We start from the raw sequence: 21,111 nt of genomic DNA, 5'->3' as shown, positions 1-21,111 counted from the left end.
TGCAAAGGTAAAGATAATAGGTCCCAGAATTGGAATCGAACCACAGGGTTCTTCTAGTTCAGAGGTAAATGTTCCATCCATTGATCCACAAATCCCTTATATCTCTCAATTTTAAAAATCTCCTTCAAATAATCATTGCTCCTTTGCTGACCACTTGTGCTCATTCAGCAATGAAGCAGATTTTTGTCGGCTCACCTTGAATTATCGAGCTTACAAAGCAACCAACAATTGTTGCTTTCAAAACTGCTCATCACTGCAGTATATGTAATAATTATTGTAGAAGACAACAAAGACAAGCAATTTTCAAACAGAAGTATTTAAAAAAAGTATTAAAATCTGACTGGGGGATGGTCAGTGACCTGCCTGAGGCTCACTTTGCATACATCGCATGCCTTATATATGGAAAAAAAATTTAAATCTGTCAGCATTTTGTAGAAAATTGAGTTTGGTAAAACCATTAGGGAGTCAAATGTGTTGTCAAATAACAAAACAAACAGATGTTTTTCTTTATATATTTTAAGATGGATCCTACAACCTTATGACCTATGGACAGCTGTGAGAGGACAAACTTTAAAGAAAAGTTTTATAATTATTTAATCTAGAAGCAAATGAACAACTCTAATAGTTTGCAGTATAGCATGTGATCATGTGTGATTGATGGATGTTTTCGATGGCATTTTTAGACATGGGTGACTTCACGAATCATTAGTGCATCTTAATACCACTGATGATGAGCTTTAGAGACTCTTACTCAGGACAATTACACTGTCATCAGCTTTAATCTCTCTGTCCTAAGCACGCCTTTAATGCCAGCCTTTTTACTTTCCCTCACACATGCAAACACATACACACACTGTCCAATTAGCCAAACGGCATGCTCACTCCCCTGGATGACCACATGTATCTTAGTGTCTGTCTGTGCTCTGCTAATGATGATGGCACTTGCGTATTTGTATCAGGATGTGTTTTCTTGATCTCAGGGCCCCTCCAAGTGTGAATTTATTTTCGTGCATCTGCATGATATGATATGTCTTAACACATAGCTTAAGCAGACACTCAAGCGTTTCCAGACCTCCAGCCAAATGACAGTTAGATCATTAGACTCCAGCAGCAGGCAATGCGCTAATTTAGCCTGAAGCTGCTAGATAACTCTTCCTTTGCTCTGGGTGACCTTCAAATCTCAGATAACACGTAGGCTGCTCCTGAATTCTGCAATAAACTTTCGGACGAATAAGGAAATGTGATTTTCTTTCTTTTTCTTTTTCCTTGAGTGAAAGCTTCCTTTCAATGGGGTAGTACAACTTCCACCAAAAGGCAAAACCTTGAGACATAATCTTGTCTTCATTAAACACTTTATACTTCTATTTTTCATTTGCTGCTCCCATTTTTCTCTCAAGTTGTTATCATAATAGTTAAAAGATACTTTAGCTACTTTAGCTGCTGTTTCTGCAGAAAAGTGCCTTTTTTCATTTTTTTATGATTCAAAAGCATTCGGCTATTTTTATTGAAGACAAATTGCGAAGACATTTTCTTGGTGCTATGGTGATTGGTTTGTGTTCAGAAAAAATACAGCACTGTCGTACCAATTGTCAACATTAAATTTACTGATTTGAAACAAGAAATACTTTAAAATACATTAAAATGTGTGCCAAAAGTGGGCCTAATGTTCAACTTATTTGAAAGGTGAAGTTTATTTTGATGTAAGGCTGGCCTTTTTTATATTAGATTGTGTTAGAGTTTTTTTTTCAAAGTAGAATCTAAATATCTTATTTTTAACTGTTTGCAAAGCAATAATTGCTGTAGGGACCTTGGGACAATAAATCCTAATTTTACACAAGTTGCATGATGAGTCCGATGCTTGTATTGAGAGTTTTAAATGCACTGGAACAAGATCAACTAACAACCCTCTTGTCCACTCTTTACTGACATACATTTGTCTTCTCTGCAGAGGGCGTGTGTGAGATTTGGCTGACCAGTGAAGACACAGGGGCATACGGCAGGGACATTGGCACAGATCTGCCCACTCTGCTCTGGAGACTGGTGGAGGAGATCCCCGAAGGAGCCATGCTGCGACTGGGCATGACCAACCCTCCATACATACTGGAACATTTAGAGGTATGCCGCTACACAAGCTACACTCTGATCTGACCCAAAGGTACTCTTCAATAAAATAATAATAAGACAAATTTTATTTATTTACTATTTCTGTCCCTCACGCCTCATGCACTGCCTTTAATATGAGCTAATAACATCACTTTGCCGATTTAATAAACCAAATGTCATTCTGTTTTGCTTGCGAAGCACTTTAGTTGTGGCTCTCCATTCATTAGCGCAGTTCATTCTCTTCTTTTCCTAATGAGTCAATTAAGGACCATTGTGTCCTCTTTAGCAGCCCCATTTTATCAGTCATTATTGTCTTCCCTAATGGAACAATGGACATAGTTATCCACTCTGTTCCTCCCTCGACCTCTTCTCTCTCCCTCTCTCACATACACACTTTCTGTTTGGCCAAGGTCTTTGTGCATCACTTCTTTGTAAACGCACATTAACTTCCTTGCAATTGTTTTTAAGACGCCTGCCCACTAATTAGCCAATGGCATACAAAGAAAAACAACAATTACAATATTGACTTCTAAAAATACAATTCATTAGTGTCCTCCTGCATTGCTTATTGTGACATAGATAATGGTTAAATGACGGACTGGTCCCTGACATTTTAGCTTGGGTTAATTTTTTCTGCGATTTTCAGATCTACTCAAATATACCCCTTAAAGTCCATAGAAAGTGGAACTTAGATACATTTCTACTAAACTACACTAAGGTTATGTGGTCAATTTTTTCAATGATGGATGTTTACTCGCTACTTTTGTCCCTAAATCTGTGTCATTTATATCTAGCCTTATAATGTACATTCTCATTTTTTTATCCCCAAGGACTCTTCTTCATTTTAAGTCGAGCGAAGAAGTATTAATTGAAAAACTTAACACCAGCGTGAGGGTAAATCCTGGGGATAACCTAGAAAAGTGAACTTGAAAAAAACACATGGAGCTCACAACAGATACACTTTTAAATCAAATAATCAAGATGACAGTTGAATGAAATGAGGGCAGAATGTATCATAATGGGGATAAAGGCCTGGGGATAGATACAAGGGGTAAAAATGAGTGGGAAAAGTGCTGTGGGAAGCAGCAGTGGAGGTTGTAATTAAGCAGGGGTTAATGGAGGTGGCTAATTGTCCCCCACATGTATAGGTAGGCTTTCTGCTTGGCTACATTACAATTAAAAAACCACCCTCCTAATGATAGGGAATAACAATTAACTGATAATTAGAAATATAGCACGGCACACTTGCATGGCTGGTGTATGTGTGTTAAGAGAGATTTCATATGCCACCACCAGCTCCTTTTATTGTTAATGTTGATGCAAAGAATTAAATTATAAGTTTAGCTTTAATTCCTTAGTCAATTAACCTACATAAAATGAGTAGTTTTATCAGACTCTTTTGTCTCCAGTGTCCACTCTTGAGTCTGTTTGCCTGTACTTCCTTGATAGTGGTTTAGCGCAGTTGACCCATTGTAAATATAGACTGGCCAGCTTCCAGGGAATGGGGCCTGTAGCTTAACAGGTATAATCTCTATGAAGCTATTAGCAATAGCCACTAATTATCAAGTATTATCCACCAATTATCAGGCATTCAAATAGCTGGGTTTCACATGACATCATAACATTCTACAGGCTAATAATATTTTATACAGATGGGGGAAGGGGGGGGGCAGCTAAAATTAATATTGTTAAAATGCAGATTTTTTTTGCATTTACCTTTTGGATATTTCATGGCAAAACACAATATAATCAATAGGGAAAAGTTGCTGTTGCCCCCGATCTGAGAGTATGTTCTAGAGTCTGAAAATTACCAATTATCAAGAACTGTAGCCACTTCACTAAATGCTGGGAACATCTAAGCCAATTTCAAATGGACGCGTTACCATAAGAGCTAAATGTTTCAGAATGTATGTTATGTTTTTAAGTGCTTGTCCAAGTCTCAGCTGGCCCAACCATTTGACTTTCTTAGTCTATTCTTAAAGTTCCTGTGAAATTTCTTGAAGTTAGTCCTAACAGGTGTGAAGAGTACACTGTGGCACGTGCACCTGTTCACTTCCTTCAAAGAAATGAATACATAAGAGAAGCTTTTAGATCTGTAAGTTGCATATATTTTAATGAGTTGAAAAGAACACTCATGTCTATAAATGTGCAACTGTTCTGAACATGTCACTTGTCTTATCCTCTAAACTCTACATATGTAATGGTCCAAGATGAGAAATACTGTCTTTTTTTTATCAGACGTTGTATTTCTTGTCTTTCCCTGGCTCTTGTTCCTTGTCTTCTGCTGAGTGCTGCTCCTAATGATAGTAATCACTGGAATAGGACAGGTGTAATGGTGAACGTCAAATCTCTCTAGTCAATCAGTCATGGTGAGTACAAGTCAGATGAGATACCTGTTTCTGTAATGGCACCGTGAATGACTGGAGATGAGCCTGAACGTGACCTATGGACTTTCTCTCAGCACATTTTTACTATTTCTCACATACAGTCCTGTATTCTAGTCCTATGTGTTGTTTTTTTTTTCTTACGGGTGAAGACAACCCCATACCACCATTTGCTGATTGTAGCAGTTAAATGCACCTCTCCTGTTCCAGATGTCTTGGCCAATTTAGTTGATTGCATTGAGCCATCAGTGGTTCCTTTTTCAGTGTTAGTAAAATACCCCCTCAGTATTCCCCATCGTTCACTGACATTTTCAATTTCTGCTTTTTGTTTTGGCCTCTTCTCTCCACTGTAAGCCTGTCTGTACATCAGTCCGGTATTTCGCCCATACCTCACATGTAATTTCATTGTCAAAGTTGTCAAGTGCACAACAGTAGGTCATCCAATCATATAGTGTGCTTTAGTGCACGTATACCTGTGTGCTGGTGTGTGAGAGTGTGTGATTGAATATAGCATGCCCGCAGAGTCAGTAAATGAGGTGTGAAAGTACCCTCCTCATATGTAGCAATCAGTCAGGGCCTGATGAATGAAAGAACTGTTGTCCATTTAACATCCTGTGAGATCATCCCAGTTTGCACAGAAATACATCACATTTAAAGTCTCTACAGGTTACATAGGATAATTTCTACAACTCTATAAACTTTTCAAATGCATATAAATGTAATGTTAAGATGTTGTAAGCCTAAATAAACAGGGAATTTGTAATGCTAAACAAGAGTTAATTATGCACATATTGTAATCTATAGAGGCTGTGTTTAAATGTGCTCTTTGAGATTGTGATCATTTAAATGAGGTACAAGCGTAGCAACACAAAATCTAGTTAAAATTGTTTTGCTGTGGAACCAAATTGTGGCTTTTGCAAATTGTTATAATTATGATGCAAATTAAGTTTTCAATTATGCGATTCAGTGATGTCCTGTTGTTAATGTTGCTGAAATTATTCTCTTAAAAGTGAAAGCATGCGAGATACTGTTTTATTTTATTTATTTATTTATTAATGCATTCTTGTGTTGCTCCTAATATGGACTTTATTTATACATAACAAAGTTCCTAGTTTTAATAATTTATATGAAGTTTTTTCCAGCCCCTAACAGCCACTTGTGTTTACACGTTGTGTGGTATAGGACTCTGCAATGGTACAGAGCCAATGTAATCTCTCTCCCCCTGTGCCATCTATAGACTTTATGTGCGCTATGTGAGGTGCTGGAGCCCGCTCTGCCCTCCAGGGAAAATCAAATGCATCTCTAAGTCTTTGAAATACCGCTGGGAGCTCAGTTTTTTTCCGAATAAAGTTCTCACAAATAGAAATGTGCACGTCCCACCATGACATATCATCCTGGGACCACCGTGTTCAATCATTTTCTCCATAGACTCCCCTGGGATAACCCTCTTAATACTATCCCATATCTGTGTGTACATTTTGTTTCTATGTGGCACTGCTTTTGGGAGGCTTTATCATTACTGTCTGCAAGATGCGCTGTAATGTAAGTAAAAGTGTGCTCCCTATAGGATAAGGTTCTATTTGTGGCACTCAGAGACAGGTGACGGTAATTAGCACTGCTTAATTATTTTGGGTTCTCTGCTAAAATATAGGTCTAATTGATGATAACAGATCTAACTGGTAATGGTGATTAAGCTTGATAAACATTTAACCCTCATTAAAATACAATACATTATGACTAGATAAAAAAAAACAAAAAACGAAAAAACAACAACAACAAATAAAAGACAACAAAACTAATGATGCCAAATTTGGTGTTGGATCATGCCTGCCACAATCCGCTTGTTCACCTCATATTATTATAGTATGTGTTTGCTTTTACTGGAATGTTCCACAGTATAGAATTGCAGGTCAGATCTGTGGAGAGGCAATCTAACTGACAAGGTATTTTAGGGCAATAAAAACATTTCTTTTTAAGTAAATGAGAGAAATTTAATTCTGTGGGACATTCCAGGAAAAGCTATAATCATAATACATCTATACTGCTATAATACATCTGAATGGAAATGATCAGGTGGCAGACCTCGCATCGGAAAAGGTACATAGTGCAACTTTAAATCCCATTTTAACACATTCTTACAGTTTGTATTGTTTCTTTGTGTGGAGTTTATCAGTGTAACTAGTAGAATCTGCTGAAATGGCTACTTTCTCTGTTAGCCCCTGCCATTTATTTCGTGTTGATAACGGCTGTCGACCAATCAATAAGCACTTAATAAAAATGCCTATTGATCATGTATTGAGTTTTAACTGGACTTGAATTATTTATTAATTAGGGAAAAATGTCCCCACAAGTACCAAAAGTTTTCACAGCCCATAACCCACAAAATAAATTCCCAAACTACACAAAGTTCTTGTCTTTGTAAGAAGGGAATCCGCCTCCTTTTATCTGGCTCCACTCTGTTTTTATATGTTCTTTTTGTTGCTATCTGATTTGAGGGGGTACATATCAGATGCTTTGAGCTAAGCCAGTTAACTCAGATCCTCTGGTGCGTTTGTCTATCTGGGCTGATCAACCCGAGATGAAAGGAGCGCGCCTCGCGTGTTGTGTGAATACGACCGCTTCGATGCCTGGTGGGAGCAAGGAGAAAAGTGACACAAAGAATGGTGCAAACAACACTGTGTAGCTATAAGCACTCTCAGGACGAATAAGGATACAAGTACAAAGGGTGCGCACTGATTTGTGGTGCCCCTGTTTGACTGGTCCAAATGAGATGGTTACCTCATATGAGCAATAAACCAAGCCTTTAGCTAAGCAATACACGCACCCATATAGCATCATTTATGCCTCAGACTGCCTAAACTGCCTGTCAGCCACAGACAGAGAAGGGCCAGAGCTCCACAGGGATCAGTTACCAGAGATTCATATCTGTAGTGTGCGATCATTAGTGGGCGGGAAGGATGCTGTCACATACATACATGATAAATAGTGCTAGTGAGTGAAAAAATCCTGTACATTATTTATCTGTTTATCTGTAATTCCCCACATTCCTTTAAAGGCTACTTGATATTTGTGCATAGTGGAGGCTGGCTGTTAAAGATGAGAAAAATGCGTAAGGATTTGCTATATGGTACGGTATACTGCAAATCCTCCTATTACAGCTGTATATTGATGAAGTAAAGGCAGCCTTTATTGGAAGAGTGCAAAAATGTAGTTGTGGGTGATATTGATAAATGCATATCTCACTGTTTTTTGTTATGTACTTATCCTGATAACATTATTCAGGTGAAATTTTGGCAGTAAATCAGGTTCAAGTATCACACAGTTGTTTTTATTTTATATTTTGCTGCCTTTTTTTATTCATTTTGATCAAAGACTATATAAATATTCTAATTTGGCATATCGCCAAAACATTACATTAATGTCCATTTTTTAATATACTTCCCACCTCTAATGAATTATATGTGACTGGGGGATTTAGTTGATAAGTTGGTAATCCTTGTTTTTTTTCCTGATCATATTAAAGTGAAATACTTGTATATATATATATATATATATATATATATATATATAAGTGTGAGTAAGTATATATATATATATATATATATATATATATATATATATATATATATATATATATATATATTTATTTCACTTTTTGTTTTGTTTTTTTAGATAGAAATCCATGTATCAGGAGTGATAAGCCAATGGACTCTTGATCTCACCTCCTGTTCAATAGGTGCAGCTGAATGCCTATCCATCTGAAGCAAGCTCAATATTCAAACTATTGTTATTATTTGCATGCATTTTTGTTCCCAGCCCACCACTTGGGAATCAACAAGCTCCTTATTTAGTGGTTTATTTGAACAACATGTCTTGCTGTCATTCTTATTTGCTTTTTATACTGATAAACAATGGGCTTAATATATTTTATTATGTTGTTTCACATATGAGTCTCATCAGTCTAATTCCACCAACTGGGATTTTGGTTTATTTTTATCATGACGACCTGATGTACTATGTAGTCGCATAGTAACAAAATAACTATAAATTCACTGGTCATAAATGTGTGGCTTTATCTCCTCATGTCGTAGCGTTTGTGAAATGATCATCAATAAGCTTACTTTACGATGCCATGTTTTATATTTTATTCTCCAATTGTTGGCTCAATTTCCCTGTTGTGCAAATTTATACCTGTGACTCCACTGTTGAAATATAAATTGTAAAATACTTGCAGTAAAATGTCTGGATTAATTACCCACAAAGGAAATCATACGAAGTTGTAATTAATACTTGGGCTAACGATCCATCAATCATCCATTCATTCACTTTGAAAACATAAAAATACATAAAAGCATGTTTCAGTTAGTTTTTTCCCTCTCTTCTCTCCTACACATTCTGCTCTCTGATTTCTGTCACCAATCAGCCTCCATTTTCCAACCAAATTAATTCTCGCTAATTTGGATCTTCCAGTGGTCAACCCCCTGTGGCGTTCCATGGTGAGCTTTGTCTCAGTGTGTGCGTGCGTGCCCACAAACGGCCCATATCTGCATATGAAGTAGGGAGCCCGTTACAATAGATCTTAATTGAGAAGACGGACTGCAATCAGCACATTCTTGTAGGAAATCATTAAATCATTTCTTCCTCCCCTCTCCTTTTCTCTCTCCTACTTGTGGTGATTAGCATAGTAATGATAGCATCCTGATTATGTCCATCAGAAATCTGACATCTGCACGCTCTCTCGCTCTTTTACCACCCAAATAAATTAAAATCATAAAAACTAAAAAAAAGAGGGATTCCTTTAATTAATGGGATGTGTAAAAAGAAGTGTCAGTCTGTCTAGTAGTAAAATGAAAGTCTAACTGGTAAGGGTATAAGAAAATATTGATTCTGGAAATATTGCTCTATTTTACAGGATGTATTAATATTACACATCTCATTTTCTGAAAAGAGTTTATTTATGACAGGATATGTTTTATTTGTTGCACTTTCATGTTTAGAAAAGGTTTCATTAAAACACGAATAGAGAAAATTGTAACACAACAAATTAGTTGTAGTTACATATCTTCCTGCAAAGCAGAAATAATTAGTTACATGTCACCTGCTTCTCTATTGCATTTTAAATGTACAGTATAAATTATGCACATTAATAAAAATGTAAAAATTATATATATTTTATATTTACCTTGAAATTTACCACATGGCATGTGGTAACAGGATATCTGATGTAGCCATGCACATGGTTGGAGTCAAACCCACAATACCAAATCTTATATGATTCATATACATGATAAATGTTAGATTCTTGTCCAATACACACACCACGTAATTCTCAATCTATAGACCTCACCATTAGGGTTGTCAAAAATGAATACTGCCCAGGTGGGTTTAATATTTTCTTAAATTATTTTTCATTGCATGTTGTATTTGCAAGCCCATAAACCTATACCTCATTGACACCAGCTTACTAACCTTAAATTGATATTTTAGTAAAGAAACTTTTTCCACAATCATTATAACATTAAATATACAACAATTTCTTGGTAATATTATGCATTTATGGTAGTTTCTCTGTTTCCTTCACTTTGAGTGCCTTGACTTATCTGGAGGCTTGGTTCACACAGTCGGCAGATATCTGTACAGAGATAATTGAACTTAACTTGTATATGTCTTTTTTTCCTCCTTCACATTTTTGATCGGAGATGTGGACCTGTGCGCTTTGTAGCAAGCTCTTGACTTTGCAGACATAAAGAACCCCTACTGCACCAGCCTTGACTCTTTGTACTATAAATCCTAGTGGAGACGTGCTGAATTCTCCTCTGCTGCTTTCTGTTAGGAGTATAAAACAAGAGAGCGCCGCCGTCTTTCACTGGAGGTGTAAGGTGAGCAGAGTGCAGGCAGACAAGAATGTTAATGGAAGCTGCAATTATTTAAGGCTGTCAACTATTATCCTCTGCTGTGAGCTCCACCAAACCTTGGCAGCGCGGGGGAAAATCATTACATGTGATATTGCTTTCCTCAGGTTGTGATTTGTATTGTACATGCCATCTGAGACTTTGTGCCCTTTGCTCAACTTTTTCATTGGTGAATATTGTCCCACTGTAATTACTCAAATTCTCGCTGAACTACTTGGTTGCATGCATTATTAAATGTATAGCTTATAAATGAGTTAAATTATGTATTTTTACCAATGTTACAACCTCTTACTTTATTTGTGTGTAACAGCCTAAGTCTCTTTCTTGTCTGAAAATGTCTCTGTAGGAAATGGCGAAGATCCTGAGTCACCCACGTGTGTATGCGTTCCTCCATGTACCTGTGCAGTCGGCCTCAGACAGTGTTCTGATGGACATGAAGAGAGAGTACTGTGTTGACGACTTTAAGAAAGTGGTGGACTTCCTCAAAGAAAGGTAACATTATGCCACACATTACAACACTCACTGCTTCACATAAAGAATGATTTGGGAACATGTGTGACACAGTAGATTATAGTACTGTCATGTGGGATATTTGTGGTTTAGATATAGATGATGAGACTTACAGAACTCCTAATCCAAATGTAATAATGATGTACTAACATTCAAAGAGCAGGGTCTTTTATATAACATGTGCGTTCTGCAGAAGTTGAGCTTGTGAAATTGTAATGGTCCGTTGCCTGTATAAAGGTCGAGATTTTAATATCTATATGTTCACATACATGTCTTTTGATGTTGCAGATTAAAGGCTTTTTCGACCACTGACTTTTCTCTAAGAAGATGAGAGTCATGTACTGTTGCAATCACTACATTTCATATAGCTGCCCCATGTAGGTCAACAGTCAAAGCCATAGGCTTAACAAATATAAATCTGGAGAATTCAGGTCACTGTCAAACCCTGCATTTGTGTCTTGTTTTTATTGACCCAGTCAAAGAAGTTTGATATCCTTTTTATACATAATGAGTATGTGTTCTGTTCACCGAGCCACATCGTTTAAAGTTGGGTTTATAAGTCGTCATTATTTCAAGTGATCATTATGCTATATGACCTTTCCATGTCTCCACCTCTGGCTGTTTTTTGTTCAATTGAAGAAAGTTTTTCCAGACATCTTAAACACATACAGAAATAGCCTGGCCCTCATTAGTGCATTGCTTCCTGCAGTCTTATTTACGTTACCTGACTGACCACTCTTGTGTATCCTTGAATACTGTGCATGATGCACATGGTCATTGGATTTTTAGCCTTTGTTACACAGGCCGGCTGAATCCCACAGTGGGTGACGGTGGTTGTGTGAAATCAATAGCGGGAGGCTACACATGCGGTGCTCTGACCCTTTTGGCTGGAGCAGTAATTGCTGGGGTGCAGTTGAGGGTCTGGGAGAGAGGCCAGGGCTTTTGACAAGCCAAGAACACACCCTCAGTGTCTGTAATTGTGTGTTTGAGCAAGAGGGGGAGCAAGAGTGTGCGTGTTCCAACCAATTGTACAAGGTAGCAACAACCATCCTGGGCTCTGGCTCTTTCATATTTAATTTGCTGATACACAGAGGATCCTAACTTGCTTTGTCAATATGTTTGATAAGTTTTCGATTAAAGTGAGTTTGACATTGTACTTCCTTATTATATTAGTAAATATTACTAAGCTGGACTGTAGGGTCCCACAAAATGTTGGAAATGCAACTGTTTTCAGTACCAAACATACTTATAAAGCTGTAACTGTTCATGTTTTAGGTGTTCTTATTATGGCCTTCATTATATTGTATCCATTAGATTTAAGCCTTATCTAGTTCTGCTTGGTTGATTTGGTTGTATTAACTGTCAATATAGAGATCTATATTTCTATTTAAACTGTATTTAAATCACACATTTTCCAAAATACTTTCATATTATTTTTGACTAGCTTCAACACAAGAAAGTGTTGAAGGTTGTATTTTATGTTTTAAACTTACAAATCTAAATGAATGAACATGCAAAAACTCATATTAACCTTTAAAACCTTGTGATAGGCCTGTCACGATGGCAAAGTACAATATATTGCTCCAGAGAGATATTGTGATAAACAATAATATGGAAACTACTTTATCCATCTGACTCAATAACAAGATAAGATAAGCAAGATAATGTCAGTAAACTATTTTTTTAAATAGGCAGTATCATGAAACAGCATGAGCTGCAACAAATAAATAACAGACCCCATGCTTTGCTATAGAAGTTACCTAGTTAACCTTCTACATCTCAAATCTTATTAGATTACAACAACAATACCCCATATCTCCCCATTTTTGCATAAAATTGTACACGATAAATATTGAGCCCAAAAAATATTGTTCCGGCTATCACTTAGTGAAGTCGATATAGTAATTAGTGTGACAGGCCCATTTGAAAAGAGACATCAAAGTGTGTGCAGATGGAGAAGCCTGAGCTCTGTCAGTCTGTTCCACAAAAGAGACATAAGTAGTTCTCCTCACAAGCAGCTTAGTGGCACCAACACCAATAAGGTCAAGAGGTCAAATGCCTCAGGCCCTCCTTATCAGTGAGAATAACTAACCACATGTGGAAAGGTGTCCTTGCTTCACTGCTTTTTATGGTCTTAGATTTAACCACGTGTGAAGTGCCATTCTGTTATAGCATAATATGTGGTCACTTGGCTAGGGTTGTTAAGCACCACTTTGTGTTGATAACTGCATTTCTGTCTACCTCAATATATATTTGAGATATAAGGCTTTAAAATATATTCATCAAATGCAAACATTAAATCCTGATGTTAAAACCTGCATAATAGAAATGAATTGCACAATATTTGATATTATGTGCACATAGCCAAGGTGAGTACAGTAGTCAGTATAGAGCTGAACTCCATTGATTGCAGTGGGATGCAGGCAGAGCAGAAATAAGACAAATCTATATTCCCATTATTAAGTATAGTTATCCCGCTAGGCAAGATGTAATTATTTAACACAGAAAAGCCCAAAAGTCCTTTTTTCCAGCCGGATGCCCTCACGACAGCACATCTAAGCAGTTTGATTTTTTTTTCTCCCATATTGAAACATGTGTCTAGTTTGGAGGTCTCTGAAAGGTTGAGTGCCCAAATAATCTGTCAGTGGGTGCTCGTCTACACTGATCAAATCTAATGGCAAATAAGGACTTCTCTGACCCTTTTGCTCAATGAAATGTGCAGATGTACGAAAGGAAATCAATTCCCACTTTTCTTAAAATTGCAGTCATTATAGAAGTTGATTGTAAATGCATATGCCACGACTTCTGCTACACGACTTTTAGCTTAAGCCACTTCTACTTTTTATCCTCACTTAAAACTGCCATATAATTCTTGCAATGGCTTAATGCCTAATTTCACAAAGTTGTTGTAATGTGCAATTGTTCCCTGCTGTGCGTAATTCGAACAATCAGCGAAGTAGTTATTCCATTAAAATGGTTAATTTGTTTCTGTCTGCCAACACGGTCCATATTTTTCTCATCCCTTTGACTCAACTTCTATCAATTAAAATCACATAATGAAGTGCAGTCTTTATGTAATAATGTATAGAGAAAATCCTGTTACAGTGGAATAAGGCTGTTACAGATTGAGCCAATGTGGTCAGGGGATTTTTCACACTTGTGTCATAGTTTGCCACAATATCTGGGCCTGGCTGCTCCCTGAAGTACACCGGGAGGATTAAGCGTGGTCGGACCGCTGGGGCCAAAGATGAAATACTGGAAAAAGAATAGCGAGGTCTGGGAATAGAGGCTGCCTGAAAGATGAATCTGAATGTCTCGGTGTTGGTGAGGTCGAACAAAAAAGGCAGAGTTTGAAGTCAGCATGTTGCGGACTAGATATGGGCAGAATAATGGGAGCAGCTCTGCAATATGGAGTCTTTACCTGTGGTCACTGTGAGGGTTCTGACCTCTTTAACCACCAGTCCTTGTGCAGTGGCAGCTACACTGTAGACTGTTCCATGAATTCCATGTAGTGACATTATATTCTTATTTTATATCAAATGTCATGGTACTTGGGCTGAATAAACAAAACATAACCAGCATGTAGTTGTAGAGATGTATAGATAATAAAACCCCACTGAGACCTTATGTTCTCTACAGATGACTTTATTTCTTCTACATAATTGCAATAATTACCAGTCACAACACCCAGTGCAGGTTGACTTACTGACAGCAACATATTTTGGACCTGTATGATTCAGCACATACAGGTTAGTCCAAACACAATGACTCTTTAACGTTTATAGATAAAATATGTAGAAAAAATGAATAATAAATGAAGTATAATTTAAGAAAAAACAGGGGCCTGCAGCAGTTTTTTGAGTTGTTGACACATTCTTGCAGAGCACACAGCTGTGTTTAGGGTTAAAGATGTGATCCCAGAGGCGTTGGGAAAGGTAAACAGGTGACTAATCCTTGTGATCCAGGCTGCTGTGTGTGAGACCATGACCTACGACCTCCAGCGTAACCTTTGGGAAACCAGAACCCACTGCACCAACCACACTTAACTACTTCCTGTTTCATTCTGTCTGTAAAAATATACTCTACAGGCACATGTTGTGTGGCTAAATGAAGCTAATAAATTAAATGACTTTGACCTTTTATGCTATTCTCCAACCTTTTTAGCCTGGAGGAATGCTTTTAATAGCAGTGGGTTTCATTTAATTGCATACACACATGTTTTATGGAGTTATATTCATGAGTAGACTGCAAATATTGTCAGTTCTAAGCAGTGTGGTTGGGTCAACACAGTGGTGTGCTTTGGCTCTGGCTACATATTAATAATAAGCTTATCACAGTTTGTTTTAAGAAAGGCGACAGTTCCTCTCAAACAATTGACTCCCAGACGGTTAAATTTTGTGCTGACGCTGAATGTTTGAATAAAAGTCTTAGTCACCTTGATTAGTCATGAGTTTTGTCAGATCAGATCAGGAGTTATGGCAGGTCAGATGTGCCAATAGCGTGACAGCTTTTGTGTGTGCTGTGGAGACAGGCTCTTACTAATTTGTTGTTGAAGACATACCTTCATCAGTTTACACACACACTCAAAAGGTTTAAGGTATCGGGCTGGGCTAATGTTTCACTCAAACAGTGGCAGGCAGGCGGCAGCGGTCTGAACGGCAGCTGAAGAAATGATAAACAGATCAGACAAGCCAGGTGGAAAAGAGAGGGGAGAGAGGCGGGAACAGAGTGGAGGAGTGAGAGAGGGAGAGGGTTTCAGCGCGATAACCCTGTGAACTGGCGGGACATTTGTGTGTTCCTCCTGTTTTTTCCCTTCAGTTTTTTGCTGAAGATTCATTAAATTCAAGTAGATTTAAACATTGTTAAATAAACAAATCCTATTTTAAGGAATCATGTTGTCATGTCTACAGTTGTAGTTGTAGTAGAATATTTATATTACAAGGGGTTGACAACACAAATCTATCAAGTGTTCTATTTATATATAGAATGTAAAAAAGCTAAAATATAATTTATATATATCTAAGGCGTAAGTATCAAGGAAAAGTTTCCAGTGACAGTATAAATCTGTCTGAGTAGCATAACATTGTGGTACACTTAAATGACACATATTGGCATACATGTTTGTGTTTTATGCTTGTTCATGTCAGTCATTTAGTGTAACGTGTTTTGCTGCTTTCTCCGTTAGCCTTCTAAACCCATGATTCATCAAGTTAAGTAACGAGTAATTAACCATGCATGTGCAAACAAACAACACCAAATTCTGACCTTTCGGTCACCTGAGACCTGCACTTTTAAACCAGACCTGTGTGACCCCAGTACAAGACCCATTAGACACTTTTAATTACTTGAATAATGTATTTGACACATATAATAATATGCCATATTTTAATATGCTTTTTTAGCAGGCAATTTAAGACTACGGTTTTAAAATTTGTGCTGAAAGCGTAGAGTGATTCTGGTAAGATGACAACTGACAATCTGACCTATGACACAGCCATGCATTTTAACTGCTTGCAAGTGGAGGTGTCACAAAAATCAATACTCATAGTAGTAAGCAATACCAAAACGTGTATCAAAACTAGATGCTCATTTGAACAAGTACTGAGACCAAAAATTGTATATAAACTGAACTATTGTATTAGATAAATTATTTTTGATTGACATTTTTCTCTTGTATCAAAAGTGTACCCAGTGGTGGAAGAAGTTATTTTATTAAGTAAAACTACAAATTCTGGAGGAAAAAAAAATATTCAAGTAGATTTTTTTTTTCATGTGATAACTTACTTAAGTAAAAGTATTAAAGCACCTGTTTAAAAATATTCTTATAGAGTAAACAGTAAAAGTATTTTGTGCAGATTTTGAGGTCTTATAAGGCTTCAAATGTAGTGATTTTGACAAAGATTTGTGCTGAATTTTGTTCAACAGAAACAATTCAATTGATTGTTTTTTTCCTATTTTTATTTGTATGTTTGTGTTTGCTCAGATATGAACATGTTAAAAATAAACCCCTTAGCCTTTTCAACTGGTATTAAACAGTAATAAAAAATATATATTTTTTTACTTTTCCTGTTCAAAATGTAGTGGAGTAGAAAGTAAAGATTCCTGCTCTCAAATGTAGTTAAGTAAAAGTAAAAAGTATCCATTTTAAAATCTAAATACAGATACCTAAAATTCATACGTAAATGCAGTACTTTGCCACTGAGTATGCCTCTTTTGACTTCTTAATATTAATACAATCTTGAGTGTAATACATATGAGTGTGGTTGCCTTCCTGCCTACATACCTGCTTGTGTCTCTTAATGAGTCTAGCTTTGTGAAAGGGCTCAGTTTAAACAACAGGAAATCGGCAAAGACCGCGTCATTAACTTCTCAACAAGCTTTGAGCACACCTTTTGTGAGTCTTGGCTAACGGCTCTTGGCAGCCCCCGACACAGCCTTGTCTTATTGGCACTTCCTTTGGATTTACTTCATTTCCTCTGTCTCTCTCATACACAGACACACAGGAAGTATACACCTCACTGTAATTAGTGGAGTTATGAGGGAAAAACACAAGTGTTCTTACGTAAGTGAACGCAAGTGTCCTTAAAACATGTCAGAGCAACAGTGAAACTTAAAACCCACAGTGATCACAAAGAGCAGGTGCCAGAACGGGCTGGCCCCAAACACGCCCTGCCTGGAACATCCCGAATAAAATAGGTGCTCCTGTTTTCAATTTAAGCTTTCATTGGGCTTTATTGTGTGTTTTATGCTACTAATTTGTTGTCGGTGTGACTACAAAGCAGTGAGTCAGTATTGTGCGAAGCTAACTGACAATGCCTAGAATTCAATGTGGGGTTGACTCAGACCTCTGGTGTACTTATTTAAATGATAATTATAATATACAAACAGCACAGTGGTTAGCTTTCCTGACTTAGAGGAAGAAATACTTTTCCTGGACCAGGTTAGGCCTTACAAAGAAGTTGGCTTAGTCTCTGTGTCTGTGTAGGTGTATGTTTCACTGTGAAAAAGGTGAATTTTAGTTGGACTTTTCCTCTTTAATGGGCCCAAATTCCACTGTTTTCCGATGTATGTTATAATGTTCTTTCCTTATCACAAACATACCTTGAGTTTCATTCACACGTTTTACATGCAAATCCTGCATATTTAGGATGTGTTCTTTTCTCAAACAGAAAACACTCTGTTCCACCTTGTCATATCATCTGGGAATACAGAAAGTGCCCCATTGGGTTTTTAAACTCTACACATCTTCATTAGAATCATCTGGATGATTTCAGCCCTGGAATTGCTAATCTTTACTGAACTAAAAGTAAAAAGCAGCTGTGAACTTGAAAACTGCCACTACATGACTTCACAAGGTGGAACGGAGCATTTTGAGCTTGGAAGGTGTAAATAAGTAAATGATTGCTTAAACATGTGTGAATGAAACAAAACATAACTCTGGGTATGTTTTTGTGGAGGTAAAAACTTTATAACAAGGCTTAAAATTCACAAGAATCAATTTTGTGTAATATAGGACCTTTAAATTAAGATTCAATGTAAAGTATTTTTATGAACTCATCTTTTTTTAAATATCATAGGACATTCCAGTTCTCAACATCAAAGAAAAAAAATGATTCTAGTACTTCTAGGTTGACTGAACATATACCTTTTAACACAAAGTCTTAACTGTGTACACACTCCAGTCACTTTAAACCACAACACAGTCCATAAATAATAGTGTTTGTTTTTGTTTCCATGGCTGATGCGCTGTCTCCCGCGCCACACGAGGTCAGCTGATACTCGAGTAGATCTAACAACAGTGTTGTCTGCCTGTCTGACTCACCTCTGCGGCTCCTCTCACATTCCTCCATCTTGTGTGAGTCAGAGTTTTTCAAAGCACAGTTTCAGTCCATGTTGAGTGAGTGTCATTTGAGTCACTCCTCTCATCTTATACTGTACATCTATTTTATGACGGGCTTTTACTTACTTACCAGTCCTCAACAAACACTCTCTTCATGTATCCTCTGCTTCTTTCATGCCCCCGGGTGAAAGTTTGCCGCCCAAAACACAAAGTTCTGGATACGTGATCTAATGTTTAGCTGTGTTAATCCACTGATCCCTTCGGAATGCACTTTTAACGCTAAATGTGTTAGAAGAGGGCGATTGTGTAACAGGAGTCCGTTAGACAGTTGAGCCGTTTTCAGAAGTAGAATATTATCTCTCACACCACTAACTGTATCATTAAACATTAATTTCATGATATTTGAACCTATAAAGCTTTTTTATGTGGAGATATCAAGACCGATAATCAGAAAAGCTCATTAAAACGGTGAGACCTGTTTATAGCCGCCTGCCTTTATGTCAGGCCGCAGCATGTGGCCAGTGTTGTTGTGATGTGTATCTTTGCTGAAGGAACCCACATTAAAGGAGCACTAATTGATTTCTTGACAGGTTTTTACTCACTCTAAATCTCACTCGGATGCGTCCGTGACTGTCAGCCTAATGATTCATAAAATGATAAGTTAGTTAAAATAATTAATCTGTTAATTACCTGTCGAACAGAAAACAACCAACTTCAACATCAATTAAAAGTCTTCACAGAGACATCAGCCTTCATTTTTTGCTGTTGCTTGGTTTTAAAGTGTCATCTATTTACGGTGTGTGTTTCTGTTAAGTGAACTGGCTCTAAGCTGAAGCACACTTGATTGCCTCCTCTCTTAGACTATGCTAAACATTTCTTTGACGTGCATTTCTTTGTGTCAGTCTTAAGTAAGGACTGTATGAGAGATGGATGAAGGCCTGTGCTTAAGGAAGCTGAGTATTCATTTCATTTGGGCACCTCTTTTATGTCTGACATTTATCGGCTGCTTTGATGTTATCCACTTTTGCCCGGGTCAAGTCTGCACTGTGGGCCGCAATGATAAATCACCCTGAATCCATGCCAATGTTAGATTAAATTGAAATAAAGTGCAAAGGGACAGTCCATTTAATGCTGATGGCCAGACAGTCACAAATGTGTGAGCGCCTTAATGTCTTTCTCCTCAGCGCCTTAAATGGGAGAGAGAGAAATGGTGTCTGCAGCCTCTCTGCTATAAGAGATACAGTGGGCTTCTGTCTGCCAGGCCATGGCTGTTTTTTATACCATATAAATCAATATGGCCGTATATGATCCTTTGTACTGCTTAAATAATTACTGCAGGGGAACGTTTCTGTGCTTTATAAAGTAACAGCCTCGTCATAGTCATGTCTGGCTGCTTCTTCTCTATGAAATGAATGGTGAACGACTCTATATCATAAGTCATAATCAAAGGCTATATAAAGCCAATTCCATCTACCAATTGAGTTTACTGTTGATGTGATTGGTTGGTAAAGGAGTGACTGCATTCTACACACTGCCTCTGCGGACCATATATGTGATCTTGTGTGTATATATAAATGGATACACACACACATATATATGCATGTATATAAATAAAAACAACTTAATGAAATTCAGCTCTTACATTCTCCAAAAAGCTGAAATGCGTGCCAAATTGCCTTATTATATTATTTGAACAGCACAGATTTACCACAATATACGGTTATATTGATCTACATCACTGACATTTGGCCTACTACTTATGTATTGAGGTCGTAAAACCAAATGAATGTGCTATAGTGAACAAATCCTTATGGCAAAGCCACTTGAATTCACAGCTCAGAGCCACTGCAGACCATCGCCCAGCACCTCTCCCTCTGCTCCCCCTGATTCGTGCGCCCGCGTCGGTAGGTGGATGGATCTTTGGCGTCCGCATTCTCATTACCCTTCTCCCAGCCTAATGAACTATGTGTGTGGAAATGTGTGTGTTAAATTGAAGCGCAGTTCTGCTCCACTGCTGTTCGGCCCTGTTTCATTAAATGATAAAGTTTACTGATGACTCCGGCGGGATCATTATTTACTTGGCTTTCCATTCAGCGCGCCACACCCGGGCACAATCTTTACAAATGACCTGCTACATGGAAAGACAGAGGTTATTTTGCACTGCAGGTTAAAAGACAAATGGCTCAGTATTCACTTAGGAGACCAGCAGCATATCCAACATGCTCACGTCGCCCATTTAGATTTAGGCATTGTTTACCTATTAGAAAAGGTGAAAAAACACTCTAACTATGATGTAACAATAGGCTTTGTAAGATACAGTTCATTTGTTAATCATATAGAAGCTGTATTTTCCAGAACAATA

At 37.5% G+C, this 21,111-nt stretch overlaps 1 protein-coding gene across 1 annotated transcript in view; it reads left to right on the top strand.

The window, feature by feature from the left end:
* cdkal1 (CDK5 regulatory subunit associated protein 1-like 1) overlaps positions 1–21,111 on the top strand; it is a 144,870-nt gene that overhangs the window by 66,722 nt on the left and 57,037 nt on the right. Inside the window, exons 9-10 of the mRNA XM_033980910.2 lie at positions 1,949–2,115; positions 10,746–10,891. Of these exons, the coding sequence (XP_033836801.1) occupies positions 1,949–2,115; positions 10,746–10,891 (313 nt within the window). The remainder of the gene's footprint in view (positions 1–1,948; positions 2,116–10,745; positions 10,892–21,111) is intronic.

The sequence above is a fragment of the Periophthalmus magnuspinnatus genome, chromosome 16, assembly GCF_009829125.3.
Source record: "Periophthalmus magnuspinnatus isolate fPerMag1 chromosome 16, fPerMag1.2.pri, whole genome shotgun sequence".
In the NCBI taxonomy this organism is placed as follows: domain Eukaryota; kingdom Metazoa; phylum Chordata; class Actinopteri; order Gobiiformes; family Gobiidae; genus Periophthalmus; species Periophthalmus magnuspinnatus.
Note: the sequence above shows the minus strand (reverse complement) of the source record. Positions and strands in the feature narration are given on the sequence as shown.